Source organism: Pteropus alecto, unplaced genomic scaffold (assembly GCF_000325575.1).
Source record: "Pteropus alecto unplaced genomic scaffold, ASM32557v1 scaffold57, whole genome shotgun sequence".
In the NCBI taxonomy this organism is placed as follows: Eukaryota; Metazoa; Chordata; class Mammalia; order Chiroptera; family Pteropodidae; genus Pteropus; species Pteropus alecto.
In genome coordinates, this window is record NW_006442508.1 from 393,296 (window position 1) to 409,828 (window position 16,533).

Consider the following 16,533-nt stretch of genomic DNA (forward strand, 5'->3'; position numbering starts at 1 on the left):
AAAAAAAAAAAAATTAACTAAAAATGTGAATAAAAAATTTTTCTTCCTGAATAGAGTTCTATTAGCTATTTTGTGGCCTATTAGCAAACCTCAGAAAATCATCTCTTCTCCAAAAGGTACTTCTTTCTCCATCACAATAAAGTATGACTTTATTATTAAATCTGTATGAAACTTGAGAAATTTGGATAAGTTAGTAAACTATGGTTCCAGAGACCACCTGTTTTTGCTAAGTTTGCTAGAACACAATAATGCCCATTCATTTACATATTATCTATGACTGTTTTTGCACTACAAAGGCAGAGTTGAGCAGTTCACCAGACTGTATGGCTGGCAAAGCCTAAATTTTTACTAACTGGTCATTTATCAATAAAAGTTTGCCAATTCTTGCTTTAGTGTCCCTTGAGGGGTCTCAATCTATGGTTCCCTGGTGCAGACATGTATTGTAGCAAATACATTTAGAAGTATATTAAGAGATCATTCAAGATTCTTTCACTTTCTAGAAAATGTTGGGCAAAATTTCTTGGTTATTTTGACTTTGTCATAGTTATAGGATTGATATCTGATTTGTTACTGACTCTCCACAGAAGGGCCAAAAATCATGGAGTGAAAAAAAATATGACTTCTAATAGAATTTTATCTTGAGGTTTAATTCTAATTATTTGAAAAATGATAAAACTATGTATCAAATCTTAGTGTCTAAATACCTGGTAAACCAGAAAACACTTTTTCTTTCCTCATGCTGGAAAATTAGATTTCATTTGAAATGGAAATTTAACTTGGATAACTATAGCAATTATGTTTAATGGACATTTGTAAAGTAAAAGACTTGAGATAGTTTGCGATTGCTTCATTATACGTAACTAGAGAAATACTGAACAATGACAAATTATGAATTTAAACAAATCATGAACCTACTGCAGGCTGCTTGTGCAAATCCAATAGTTCTCGGACATGACTTCTAAGCATGTTCTGACACTTCCACATTTCATTGAGAGCTCTGTAAATAAAGTTATAAATATGAAAAAAGTACACAATCCAACAATACTGGTAATCAGTCAACTTTACTAATTTTGCTGCATAGTGTAGATGTAGTCCCACTTATTTTTCCTTTATTTCTGTGCCTGAGGTGATATGCCAGAAAAAAATATTATTAAAAGAAATGTCAGAAAGTCTGCTGCTTGTGTTTCCTTCTAGGAGTTTTATGGTTTTAAGTCTAATGTTGAAGTCTTTAATCCATTTTGAGTTTATTCTTATATATGGTCTAAGAAGGTTGTCCACTTTCATTGTTGCGTGTATCCGTCCAGTTTTCCAACATCATTTATTGAAGAGACTCCCTTTACCCCATTGTGTATTCTTGCCTCCTTTGTCAGAGAAGATGCTTGCCTCCTTTGACCATATAGGTGTCAGTTTATTTCTGGGCTCTCTATTCTGTTTCACTGATCTTGTGTGTCCGTTTTTATGCCTGTACCATGGTGTTTTGATTATTATAGTCTTGTAGTATAGTGTGATATGCTATAATATGATACCTCCAACTTTGTTCTTTCTCAAGATTGCTGTGGCTATTTGGTATCCTTATGGTCCCATGTACGGTTTTGGAGTATTGGTTCTAGTTCTCTGAAAAATGCTATTGGCATTTTGATATGGATTGCACTGAATCTATAGATTACTTTGGGTAGTATGGCTATGTTGATTCTTCCTATCTATGAGCTTGTTATAGGCTTGCATTTATTTGCATGTTCTTCAATTTCTTTTTTCAACGACTTATAAAACCTGAGTGCAGATCTTTTACCTCCATGGTTAAATTTATTCCTAGGTATGCTATTGTTTTTGATGCAATTGTAAATAGAACTTTTTAAAATTTCTCTGATAGTTCAACATTGATGTATAAAAATACAACCAAGTACCCTGCTACTTTACTAAATTCATTTATCAGTTCTAAGTTTTTTGGTGGTATCTTTAGGGTTGTCTCTATATGACATGTCACCTGCAAATAATGAGTTTTACTTCTTCCTTTCCAATTTGGATGCCTTTTATTTGACTGCTATAGCTAGTACTTCCAGTAGTACTATGTTGAATAAAAAAGTAGATGTCCTTGTTTTGTTCCTGATCTTAAGGAAAAATGCTTTTACCTTTTCTCCATTGAATATGATATTAGCTGCAGGTTTGTCACATACAGCCTTTATTACGGTGAGGTATGTTCCTTCTATCCCTACTTTTCTGAGTTTTTATCATAAATGGATGCTGAATTTTGTCAAATGATTTTTCTCTATCGATATGATCATATGATTTTTTAACCTTCATTTTATTTGATGTAGTATGTTGACTGGCAGATATTAAACCAACTTCACATATGAAGAATAAATCCCATGTGATCACGGTGTATGATTTTTTTAATGTCTTGCTAAATTTGTTTTGCTAACATTTTGTTGAGGATTTTTGCATCCATGATCATCAAGGATACTGGCCTGTAATTTTCGTTTTTTTTGGTAATATCTTTGTCTGGTTTTGGAATCAGGGTAATGGTGGCCTTGTAAAACGAGTTTGGGAGCATTCCCTCTTCTTGAATATTTTGGAATAGTTTAGTTTAGGTGTTAATTCTTTTTTGAAAATTAGCTAAAATTCATTTGTGATGCCATCTGGTCTAGAACTTTTTTGATTACCGATTTGGTTTCTTAGTGGTAATCCATCGGTTCAGATTTTTCTTGGGAGATTGTATGTTTCTAAGAATGTGTATACTTCTCCCAGATTGTTCAATTTGTTGGTATATAACTTTTCGTAGTATCTTCTTATAATTCTTTGTATTTCTGTGGAGTCAGCTGTCACTTCTCTTTCATTTCTGATTTTATTTAGGTCCACTCTTTTTTTTTGACGAGTCTGGTTAAAGATTTATTAATGTTGATTATCTTTTCAAAGAATCAGCTCTTGATTTCATTAATCTTTCATATTGTTTTTGAGACTATTTCATTTATTTCTGCTCCGATCTTTATTATTTCCTTCCTTCTACTCACTTTTGGCTGTTTGCTGTTCTTTTCCTAGTTCCATTAAGCGTAAGGTTAGAATTTTATTTGAAATTTTTTGTGTTTCTTGAGGTGGGCCCGCATTGCTATGATTTCCCTCTTAGGACTACTTTCACTATGTCCCACAGATTTTGAGTTTTTGTGTTCCCATTTTCATTTGTCTTCTAGGTATCTTTTCATTTGTCTTCTAGGTATCTTCTTTGATCTCCTTGTTAACCAAGTCATTGTTTAGTAGCATGTTATTTAGCCTCCATGTTTGTATGTTTTTCAGGTAATTGATTTTAAGTTTCATACTATTGGGGTCAGAGAAGATGCTTGACATAATTTCCATTTTCTTAAATTTGAGACTCATTTTGTGGCCTAATCTGTGGACAATCATGGAAAATGTTCCATGTGCGCTAGAAAAGAATGCATATTTTGCTGCTTTGGGGTAGAACGCACTAAAAATGCCAAGTAAATCTATGTGGTCTCGTGTGTCATTTAAGGCCCCTGTTTCCTTGCTGATTTTGTCTGGAAGATCTGTTCACTGGTGTCAACTGGGTGTTAAAGTCTCCTGCTATGACTGTATTACTGCTGATCTCTCCCTTTATGTCTGCCAATATTTGTTTAAATATTTAGGTGCTCCTATGTTGGGTGCATAGGTGCTTATTAGGATTATATCTTCTCGTTGGATTGATCCCTTTATCATTATGTAATGTCTTTGTCTCTTATCATAGCCTGTTTTAAAGTCTATTCTGTGTGATATAAGTATTGCTAGCTCAGTTCTTTTTTTTCATTTCCATTTGCATGAAATATCTTTTTTCTAACCCTTTACTTTCAGTCTGTGTCTTTCGATCGGAAGTAAGTCTCTCATAGAGAACATACATATGGGTCTTGTTTTCTTATCCATTCGGCTACCTTATGTCTTTTGATTGGAGCATTTAAATTGATTATTGATATGTACATAGTTATTGCCATTTTATCATTCATATTTATGTCCTATTTTTTCCATTCTTTTTCTTAAAGAAGGCCCTTTAACATTTCTTGAAACATTAGTTTAATGGTGATGAACTCTTTTTAGTTTTTTGTCTTGGAAGCTCTTAATCTCTTCAATTTTAAATGATAGCCTTTCTGGGTAAAACAGTCTTGGTTGTAGGTCCTTACTTTTCATCACTTTGAATATTTCGTGCCAATTCCTTCTGGCCTACAAAGTTTCTGTTGAGAATCACTGACATTCTTATGGGATTACCTTTTGGGTAACTGCTTTTTTCTTGCTGCTTTTAACATTCTCTGTCTTTGTCCTTTTTTAAGCTTACTATCTGTTGAAAAACTCAATGAACTCTATTCTTCCCCTAAGTTCATTGAGCATCCTTATAAACAATGTCTGGTAGATTGCTTGCCTCCATTTCATTTAGTTTTTCTTCCAGAGTTTCTCCTGTTGTTTCATTTGCAACATATTTGCTTTCTCATTTTAGTTGCCTTTCTGTTCTTTTCTATGTATTAGGTAGATATGTTATGTCTCCCAGTCTTGGCCAAGTGGCCTTATGTAGTAGGTGCCCTGTGTGATCCAGCAGCACTATCTCCATGATCACCTGTGCCAAGAGCTCCAGGAGTGTCCCTTGTGTAAGCTGTGTGTACTCTCCTGCAGATGGGAATGAGTTGTGCTGACTGGCTGTGAGGTCTGGCCGCACCCACAGGATATGAGCAGCTGTGTGGGGGCTGACCCCACAAAATGGGAGTTGCCCCAGCAGGTTCCTTGTACCTGATGAGACCACCCTTTGGGTATGCCACTCATGGGACTAATCAGGTGGTGCTCTGTTGTGGTCTGACACCAGGTTCCAGGTATGTTGGTTCTATGGCCCCTTGGGAAGGGCTCCCATGCAGGCCAAAGTCAGCTGTTGCCTATGACTGTCCAGGGCTACCCGGTAGGAGCTACAAAGCGATCCAAGGGTGGCCACTGCCTGTGCTGAACCTGGAGGCAAGTGAGAGAAACCATACTGAGAAATGAGACCCTATGTCACCAGTACCGGGCCTGGGGCAGCTTAGCTAAATGTCCAGGGCACCCAAAGGCTTGAGGCTGCCTGCTAGCAGCTGAAAGAGCCTTTGGGTGGTTACAAGAGTTGGGTGAGACAAGGACCCAGGGAGTCACATGTGTAAAGCGAACAGATTTCACCCGGTCAAGCAGATTCAGATTTGTTGCCAGTGCTGAGCTTGTGGCTACTCATAAATATCACACACCACACCGAGGCCAGCCACTGTGACTCTTGGGCCTGTACACCCCTGAGATTTGCTTAATAGATACTTGGGTCAGTGCAGGTTCCCTGCCACCAAAATTTTCTCCCAAGGTGCATGAGCCGAGGCCTGTAGATTGCTGTCCAAAGATCCCCCCTGCTGAGAGCGCAGAATGGGGCTGGTTACTGGGCAATTTGTGAGTTGGGTGGGGCAGATTCTCAGGGAGTTATGGGGTGGATCGAGCTGATCTCACCAAGCCAATGCAGATTCAGAATTGGCTGCATAGGGGAAGAGGTTCAACATAGGTAAGATAACACTTGCCTGTAAGCTACACAGGAGGAGGACCTGATAAAGGGACAATAGCGGCTGTCCCTCTATAGCCCTTGTCCCAAAGCCACACAACTCAGTCTTTCCCCATACGTCTCCTACACCTTCCGAGCTGATGACCCTCCTCAGGACTCCAGAGTGAGTGTCTGTGAGTGAATGAGTCTGTGCTGGGCCCTTTAAGGGGATATCTGGATTTCCAGGTTCCTTCCATTCTCTCCCAGGTGGTCGGAATTCTCACTGAGTTTTATTCCTCTCCCTGGTGCTGGAACCGTAAGCTGGGGCCACCCTCACTCCTTCAAAGTGACCTCTGCAGGACATATCCTTCCCCATGCTGAACTGCCACACATATACGCAGGACCAGCCCAATTTTCATTTCTGCTCCTCCTACTGGTTCTCTATGTCCTGTTATAGGTTCAGCTAGACTTCAGATGGTTCTCCAAGTTGATTTAGTTGTAATTTTAATGTGGTCACGGGATGAGACAAGCACCACGTTTACCTACCTTGCCATTTTGACCCACTCTCCAGACTCATTTACTTTTTAAAAAGCTTTACTGAAGTAGAGTGACCATTCTGACTTAGGGACTTCTGTGAATCCCTGAAACCATACTACTGACTCAGCTGCCAAATATGCCTATGCATACAGGAATATTCTTGCTTTCGACTTACCTGAACTTATATCATAAAATTTTTCTCTATAAATATTTATCTGAGGTTCTTGATTCAACTAGATGAAGTAACAACCCTATCAACAATTAATTAGATAAGATGAAGTAATTTTATGAAATATTCAGGAAACACTCCAAATAATTATTGAAAAAGTAACTTACTTGACAGCATTTGGATCCAAACTAGCATATAAATAATACAAGCATTTCATTCTTTCTTCTGTTTCCAGGTTGTGGGGAACAAGATATTGAGCAAAGATTTTCTCTACCAACAGTCTATGAAACAAAAAGAAACCCCAAATAACAGAATTATTCTATTCTTTAGAGATTTTTCTCTAGTCTATGAAACAAACCAAAAAAAAAAAAACCCTAAATAACACAATTATTCTTTTTAGCCATTTCATATTTTAACCACTACTTTTTAGAGACAGCAGCCATTTCATATTTTAACCACTCATGCATAACGTGCCAATTTTAATCTGTATGTGTGTAAATGCGATGGAAAAGATCAGTATGTCATCAGGTGTTCTCCTTGGAAGTACAATTATTTTTAAATTTAGAGCTATGGTTGCTATTTGTGGCTTTACTTTGTAATTTGTCAGCATAAAATATTTGTCATTTTAGGGTTACATGTTATTTCTAAACACAGGGTAGGCTGTTCATCCCACCTATTCTTCTTCATTGGTCTGGAGCTATAGCAAATTACTTAACGCTACATATATAAAGCTATAATCTCAAGAATAGCTAATTCTCAAAAAAACAAAACAAAACAGAAACCCTGAAAACATTAATTCCTTATGATTACAATTTGGTTCCTTTCCCATACAGTTATTTAGGAAAACCAGGAGGATCTTCCTTCATACTACTTCCTGAAAATTTAGCTTTTCCTGTATGCATTTCATCTCTCTTCTTTCCCCAGTCTTGCTAATAAGCTTATATTTATTACTCAATATCACTGCAATAAGAAAATATAAGGGCTCTTCATTAATCAATGAAATACAGATCCAGTGATGCCAAAGTAGTCAGTCTAATTCAATAAAACATTACAAATTATTTTGCAAAAACCAAAATCATTACAATCCAACACAGAGTTATAAGTAACATTCAGAAAATGACATAAGGTTTCATCATAAGAAAAAATAATTGTAATTATGTATGGGGAGAGATGTCCACCAGACTTAACTGTGGTGATCATTTCACAATATGTACAAATATAGAATCATTATGTTACATGCTTGAAACTAATATAATTGTTATATGTAAGTTATACCTCATTAACAACAACACAGTAATACCTTTATGGGTACTTATAGCATTGAAAAATGGAAAAATAATAACTAACAGTTATTGAATAGTACTGTATTTATTGCAAGGCATAGATAGGGCTAGGGGTTTCACAGTCATTATTTTATTTAATCCACATGACGATTCTGTAAGGAAGGCTTTGTTATTATTCCTTTTTAGATAAAATTGAGGTGCACAGAAATTTGTCAGTAGTGTAAGAGCACAAGGGGCAGAAATGAACATTTGTTCTCTAGTCTGACTCTAAAACCCATATCTATTTCACTATTATTATGCTACCTCACAATCTTGGCTAGAGTCTTATTTTGACATAGTATCTAAAAATATATAGAAAATGATTTCTAGGTTTATAAATAAATTAAAAAATTAAGAAGTAAATTATATTAAAAAAATTAAAAGCATTTTTATATTCATTTTACTCACTTGTCATCGATGCTATTTTGATAATAAATATGCAAAAGTTTGTCCTTTATCCAGCTGACTTTCTCTGCAGCTTCCTTTCCTGCTTCACCGTGAAGACAGTATTTCTTATAAAGCTGAGCCAGACCCATCATAGCTTCTTTTCTTACTCTCCACTATAAAGTATAAAATTTATTGAATGAGCCAGATATCAAATTTTAGTATTCTAATCAGCAAAAATTGCCAATTTTTTACTAGGTCACACAATCAGACATGTACAAAACTGGCACAATATTTTTTGTAACAGACAAAATTACTTTACCAACAATTTTGAATATGTTCTTACTTAGAAATCTGACTACTTTAGAAATTATCCAATGTAAATACTGCTAAATCATCTGCCAACTTTTTATTTCCTTCAAAGCCAAGTAACAGTAAATTTTACAGAAACTTCATTTGATTCTGTCTAAAACAATTTTGGCCAAGTTTTAGAAGTGATTAAAAGATAAAAGTGTGTGATTCACTCTAAACAACAGCTTTATCATCTGGACTGTTTTATCCTAGTTATATCCCTTTTCATGTTAACTCAGAACAAGAGGAAAATTTAATACTAAAATCCTAGAATTACTAAGTTGGAAAGCACCTTAGTGATCATCTTAAATAAACTATCTTACTTTGCAGATTAAAAGGGCAAATGATTTACCTAGCTATATTCTAGTTAGTGAAGGACTCTTTGAGATTTCTAAACTCCAGGGATGGTTTACCTGGAGGAAAGAAAGGTAGTGGGAGGAAGGTGGACAAAAAAGGAGACTATAAAAACAGAGAGAACCATGATAGTAAGATATAATAAAAATAATAACCAAAAAAGGTAGTGTCAATAACAAATAAGAGTATACTGTCTTTGGTTTGAGGTAATACTCCTTTATAAAACTTTTGTATTATTTTCTCATAGGCTATTTAGTGGATGGAATGAAACTGTTTCCATACAACAGGTAACAGATGCCTTCACATTTCCTACATAAAACCCAAGAATTTAAGCAGTGAAATCTAAGATTAAGTCTTGTCCTTACAGTTTATAGAAGAGAAAACAAATTTCAGAAAGGCTATACCCAACCCAAGGTCATCTAATTTACTATACAAAAATCCAGATCCTAAAAAAAAGGTACTATTACGACCATATATTATGCAGTTTCAGGAAGATTCATTTATTCACTCTTTCTGAAACTGTAAACAAACACTGGCAGAAGTAGGAGTGAAATGTTTCTAAAAGGAAAAAATAACATAAATGCTAATATCTTAAACCACTGTGTGTGGGTGGTGGGTGGGCCAGTTACCAACTGACCACTAGGGAGAGTGTCTTTTCATTTAAATAAATTAAAGCCAAGGGGAAAAAAAATCTTCCAAGTGAGAATTACTGATACAGTTGAACAAGTTACACAGTGTCCACTCTATATAACTGCCTCCTATGACAATTTTAAAAAGAACTTAAAGAATACCTCTTGCTTTATTTCATAACCAAGAAATACCTCCTCTTTCATCCTGAAATCATAGCTAAATTATGTTGGTTTCAGGAGGACAGCAGATTTTCAACTATTCCCCTCAATAAAATAACGTAGTGCAAAGGCAAGCTTTATTAAAAATGTTAATAAGTAGCATGTCTAATCATCCTGCCTTGCATGTCTGTCTTGCTTAAGGATGACACTATTCTTTAGCAACTGCTATTGCTGTTCTTAGTAGTAGCTTGCCTTATCTACCCACATTTTTAACTGCATCCACATGGAGGAAATCACACAAAAAAAGAGTAAACATACAACCATTAGTCCTGCCCTGGTATCAATATGAAATCATCATCATAGAAAGTATGATATTCTTTTAGTTTAATGACTGAAAGATCCACCTAAGTTATAAAAGAGTCACTTCTGAAAATAAGTATAATAAATACAGATGATCAATCACTATTCTTTTGAAATGTATCATGTAAGTGAAAAGGTAATAATAAAACTTTAATTTAACTATTCTTTTTAAAAACATAAGCTAAAAGAAAAACCTATGCCTAAGGTATGAAAAGCTATAGAATCCAATGTATTCATTTGTAAAGATAATTAGAAGATATACAAAAAACAAATTATAAGCTCTTATTTGGTACTGTATTAATTTGATTTTCACACAGAAAAGCTTTAAGTATAATAGAAATTAGTTTCTACTGCACTTAGCAAACAATACAAACATAGTAAATTATAAAAAAATAAAACTTCTCAGAGTTTACCCGTTTATCCAGTGTTCTTTCCCTTACAAAGCCAAGTAGCTGATCATTTACTAAGGCAAGGTCTCTTTTGGCAGCTGTTATTATGGTGACAATGACATCATGACGAATAGCTTCTTCTGGATCATGTGATCTAACTTTCAAATATTCTGTAATAAGAGAAAAAAACTTAAGATAAATGTTAGCTATACTATTTGTCATGTTCAGACAGATTAATACTTTAAGCTTTTGTCCATACTGAAACATTTGTAAAATATGGCATGAATTAAAATCATTTTAATTTTGAGGCGGCAATACCCTATATAATTACAAAATAAACTGTACCATACTATTTATTACTGCATAGTAATATCTCAATAAATAATGTCTTTTACATCGACTATTCTGGAAAAGTCAAATCACAATGCAGTATCTGATTAAACATCAGAATTTAAGTTATAATACAAATTAAAAGGCAAAAGAAAAACAGTAAAACTGCTTCTGGCAAGTTTGCTGATATGTATCTGCACATTATAGAATATAAAATACAGAATTAACATTCTATGACCTATAAAAAATTCCTAAATAATTAAAATATAAACATAAATTTAAAAATGTTATTTCTTTTGATGAACAGCATTTTGAGAGAAGCCATTTATTTGTAGGTTTAAATGCTCTACATTCAAGTGAAGATTGAGAAATTCTAGTCTAGCCCAGCAGATAATCACTTTTTGACTTATTAGATATGTTACTATATTTAATTATCAGATAGGTATAATGGTTTGTGCCTAAACCAGTATCATTAGAGCCTACTTCCTTAGACTATGATTTCCAAAAAATTCCAAAAGACAATATGATTTCAAATGTAATTTTAATGTATAAACGTAAAATCATTTACTAGTCCATAACTAATATAGACTCGAAATAGTGCCAGAGTTAAAACCTATTCAGAAACTAAAGTTAAGGTCAAAGGCCACATCTAAAATATATATTTGCATGATTACTCTCATAGTTGTAATATAAACCACTAGCTTACCTGTGAGATCCTTTGCTAAATCTGGGTGATTCATTAAACAGTGACTGGCAAATTTCACACTTTCTAATCTCACAGGAACATGAATGTCATTAAATCTACATATAAAAAGATTACTTAATTAAGGCAAAATAATTATTTTTAAATAATGTATATATATCTAACATTATGTAAATGCTTATAAACAAAAAATTACTGATTAGAAATGTGTTATTATAATAAGTTAATATGTTCTGAAGGAAGAATATAAAGTAAAAAGATACATAATTTCACAAAAACTTTTGAAAACAAAATTTACCATGCTAAAACAAAAAACAGTCTAAACACAGCCCCCAACCAAAACTACCAACTTTGTGGAGCCAAAAATTTAAGAGCTTAAAATGATGCTACAAAACAAATAAAAAATAAATATTAAAAACACAAAATCTACTTGAATATATTTTATAGGAGGAAAATACTACAGGGATACGAGGTAGAAAGCAAGTCATAAATGAGGCAGATCTAGAATTCAAAGGTGAATGCATGAAATGTATGTGTCATCATACTGCCTCACAAAAGTTTCATATGGCCGGGACCAACTTGTATTAAAACGTACTTTTAAAGATATTTTAAGAATTCAATAAATATGAAATACCACATGTGAATTCAAAACTGCACATATAAGCTGAACAACTCTCAAATTTAAAATTATTGGGCAATTTAAAAAACATTTATTAATTTATAAATAATGTGATTTTAAATAGAAAATATTTTTATTTTTGAAGTGATCACATAAAACAACCAATTAAACTTAAGTTATTTAATAAATGTTTTAATATCCATGGCTTTTTTCACCCAGAGATAATTATATTTTAATAAAATCTTACATTTAGGATTTAATTTTCTAGCTGCAGAGAAAAATGAAAGCATTGCCATTATGATCAAGTAAATTACAAGTATTAAATTACTTATTGCCAAATAATTAATGAACACAATACAATAAAACAGACTGTTAATACTTTGTTTCTATGAATCAGAGACCCATTGTTGGAGACAGCAGTGAATGTAAAATTATGAATGTAAGAAGCCCCTTACAGTTGATTTAGTTTTCAGAAGTAATCCAGGTAAAAAATGGACTCTTGCACTTCTGCTAAAATGTTTTGCTATAATTACTGATTTCAATCACAAGGGCAGGATCACTTCTCTGTGTATGGACAAGTACAGTTGCTTCATTCTTTTCTAATTTCTTATAAATTCAATTTTAATTACTCAACGTTTATTACTATTAAGATCTTCAAAATGGCTTGTTTTGAGCAAATAACTTAAGATATCATTATGTCAGTGTCTGAGATTTCTCAGATTTGTTATACTTTAATATTTAACCTAAGAGCATTATGTGTATTTTATCAAATTTAAGAAAATTTCTGAGCCCACTTTCTGAACTAGTTGAATTATACAATGATGAATCTCAAACATTCTCCAGAATACTAATAGTAAAATTGACTTTTTAGCCACAGTTTGAAGCAAAGAAATATGTACAGGGAATGCAAGGGGGGATTTAATAAAGTTCATAGATTATTTTCAAACTTACTATCAAGTTGATAGAATAATTCTAAGTTCTTCAGATGGAACATTAAAAGAGCAATGATATTTTCAATTTTGAAATGTGATAATACCAAATTAGTTCACAACCCATATCATGCAATTAGATAAGCTACAGATCTAAAAGATAAGCAGCAGTAAATCAATAAATTGCTGGATTGAAAAATGGCATAGATTGGATCACTGTGTCTTCAGTCTCATGATTTAAAAATCTTAAGACTTTGAACATTCTTAGATGTTGTCTATTCTAATGACATTATTTATCACACACAAAATTAAGTGTTATGTGGGTAAATAATAAGCTTTCTTCATAAAAATTTGTCCACGGTTTATTCTCCAAGAAAGACAACAACACAGATACTAAAGAGACAAACACATATCAATGAAAGTTTTGATATGTGTGATTTTAAATCAAGTAGACCAGATTGACAGGCCTCCAAAATATAAAATACATAGAATTCTATGTTCTCTTACCGTCCAAGAAAACACTGCCAAAGAGGACGATTCTGTGTTGCCAAATCAGAATCTTTAGAACCAAACAATTTAGCTAAAAGTCTAACAACAGCTAATCGCTCTTCTCCATCATTGCTCTAAGGGAAAAGGGAAAATATATAAATCGTGTGGTTTATTCATCAGGTCACAGAAAATAAAATGGAACATTTGCTACAATTTCGTGTTTCTGCTTATAAGGATGAGAACTTTAAAATGTCATATGCTCTCCTTTATTATGCATTGACTTAATGTTAGATCATCTGGTTCTTTGCTATTAGTTCACACCCTCCCAACTGCTAAGTTATGCCTACTTCACTGCTTGTCTGCAATCTACACAGACATTATAGAAATACGAAGATAATCATTCAATTCTAACAGTCTCTAAGATTCCTAGAAAGAGTTCTGTGAAAGGCAAAGCTGCAAATAATTCCCACCCTAATGAGTCTTCTTTACAGGAAATCTTTCCTATAATTTGAGCACCAACATAAACACGTATCAATTAAAGTTTTGTGATATGTGAAGTTTTAATCAAGGATCCCCTATTGACTGGAGAATAAGACACAGAAGAATGTCATAATTCAGGAAAACTCATTTTAAAAGAAGAACAAGAATCTTAAGAGGATCTAAAAGGATCAGGTGAACTGAACACTACAAAAAAGCAAAACTTAGTTTTTTGATAAGGGCCCATTTTCTTAACAGGAATCAATATATGTTATGAAAATTCTATTCTAGTTTCACTAGTGATGTCATGTCAATATAAATTAAGTTATTCTGAAACCATATGATATGTGGAAGTACTAAAAATCACATATTTACTAGGAAAATAAAGGCAATAACTAAAAGCAATTTCAAATTTAAGTGTTCAAATACAATATCTAAAGCAATACCAAAAATCCAATTCATGGAAAAAGAGAGTAAAAGTGTAAAATAAAGACCATGTGACATAGTCTCTTGCTTATGAATATCTTTGCGGAATAGGGGTTTGATGGGTAAAATAGGTACTCTTATCAAACAGATGTAAATAGCAGTCTCTCTCTCTCTCTCTGCATGCCATGAAAAAAGTCTAAGATGTAAAATGTGGCAAATTTCCTGATAACTATAGTCAAGGCTACTAATAGCAGAACTCCTGAAACATATGAGAATAGCGCTTAGTAGACCTATGCAGTGACAGTGTATACAATTCATACAGTGGCCCAGTATAGAGTAAAATCAAAGAAATTGTAATTTAGGACTCTTAACTATGAAAAGCAGTAACTACATGATTCAGAGATGTAACTATAGAAAAATCATCAGTCATAAAAACTTCCTAAGCTATTGGTTTAGCACATATCAGTGACTCGAAAAAGGGTACCCTAATATATAGATAGTACCTAAACTATTCTGATCTCAGTTTCTTCATTCATGATGAGAAAAGTAATATTGGTACAGGCTAAAGCTGCAGTCAGGAGCAAATAAGAACACAGGTGATGGCACTGTTGTATGACAATAAACAAAATATTCCATTATAATTACTATTTAGACACAGTATTAGCTCAGTATTGAGTTTAAAAATTAAATGAATTTATCCAGAACACAAAAAAATAAAGATCAATGGCCTTATGTTTTATAGAGTACTAAAATAGATCACATAGTCAGAAATAACATTAACTGACTATAGTGTTAATTTTAAAAAAAGGAATTAAGAAATCTATAAAAATTTATGTACCTTTAAAGTACACCCATGAAATCAAACTGAATCAATGAAGAGAAGGTATATGATAAAGAAGTCATTGGGGACTGTGGTAAACTGAAAAGCTCATAACTCATTTACGAAGGTGCCACTACTCAGTTCTAGTCATTTTGTTGTCATGTAGAAATAAGGACCCAATGTTGCCAAATCATGTTTTTTTAAAAAAGAAAATGCACACGTCTGCACTTTTTAAACAAAATTTGGTTTTTAAATTTATTCATGCATTCAATGCTAGCAACTAAAAAAACACTTTGTATGAGATTTTAAAATAAAACCTATCAAAAAAAACCAATTTGGGGCTGAATTCAGCTTGTTAGCAACTTCTGCTTTAGATAAATGAACCTACGGAAAAATAGGGTATGAACAACCTCTATAGCTTAGCTTCCCTCAGTTTACATTAAGTCCACACATGGAAATCTAAAAATTTTTCACCATCTATCATGGCAGTCTTGTTTAAGGATTAAAGAGGTCTGACTTCATAATCAGAGTCTATGAACAGATTGGGAAAAAATATTTTAAAGCCTTTTACTTAGAAATAATTTGGCATGCAAACATCTTTCATCTTTATAGGCTGTTGTTAAAATAAACTCTTAATAAAACAAACAAAACCTTGTTCTCTATTCAGGGGTCCCCAACCAGTGGTACCAGTCTATGGTCTGTTAGGAACTGGGCTGCAACAGCAGGAGGTAAGTGGCAGATGAGTGAGTGAAGCTTCATCTGTATTTGCAGCCACTCCCCAGCACTAGCATCACCGCCTCTGTTCCACCTCAAGTCATCAGGCATTAGATTCTCATAGGAGCACCGGTCCCTGGTTCCAAAAAGGATGGGGACTGCTGCCCTATATAACATTTTCCACACAACAGAGATCCTTAGAAGCCTGGTACAATGTGCTTTATATTAAATAACAAATGCTTGTAATAAAGACAGTTTGGACAATTCTTAATTACCTATCCATGTTTTAAGAGTCTAAAAATCAAAGTTCTAACCTCGATTTTGTTTTAACTGTGTAACTGAGTAAAATATTTCATCTTAAGTTTGTCACTCCAAAAATAAAAACTGTCATTTTGGTCCTAATTGTACCATAGTTCGATTTAAGGATCAGGTGAGATACTGGATATAAAAAGCCTTTCAAAAAGTCCAGAATATTAAGCAATCATAAGGTGTTATCTTCTGCAGTTCAGCTAGGATAGGGGATCAAGTGTCAGCTTTTTCATATTTTTTGAGGAGTTATGAATTTCCCATTAAAAAAAAATACACTCCCAACTCATAAAGATTTTGTCCTTGACCTATATACTACGAAAGGGTTATATAGTCGTAATCAAGACCCTTTGAGCACTCAGTTTGAAATCTTTTGTTCTTCTAAAACATACCTATCTAATAATAAATATTATTTAATAACATGTATTATAAGTTTCTGAAATAATACTATTTTTCCTATCTATTATTTGTGTCACTGTGTATATCAGATATTTAACAACTAGGTAAGTTATAATTCTGCAGTGTAAATTCTCCTATCGCTCAGATGAGAGATACTG

At 33.4% G+C, this 16,533-nt stretch overlaps 1 protein-coding gene across 2 annotated transcripts in view; it reads right to left on the minus strand.

Annotated features, from left to right (window-relative positions):
* Positions 1–16,533, minus strand: part of PDS5A (PDS5 cohesin associated factor A) — a 111,027-nt gene that overhangs the window by 48,181 nt on the left and 46,313 nt on the right. For both annotated transcript variants that reach the window (XM_025040290.1, XM_006922448.3), the window contains exons 9-14: positions 13,252–13,367; positions 11,200–11,294; positions 10,188–10,333; positions 7,946–8,097; positions 6,383–6,496; positions 916–997 (exon numbers count right to left, since the gene is read on the minus strand). In XM_025040290.1, the coding sequence (XP_024896058.1) occupies positions 916–997; positions 6,383–6,496; positions 7,946–8,097; positions 10,188–10,333; positions 11,200–11,294; positions 13,252–13,367 (705 nt within the window). The remainder of the gene's footprint in view (positions 1–915; positions 998–6,382; positions 6,497–7,945; positions 8,098–10,187; positions 10,334–11,199; positions 11,295–13,251; positions 13,368–16,533) is intronic.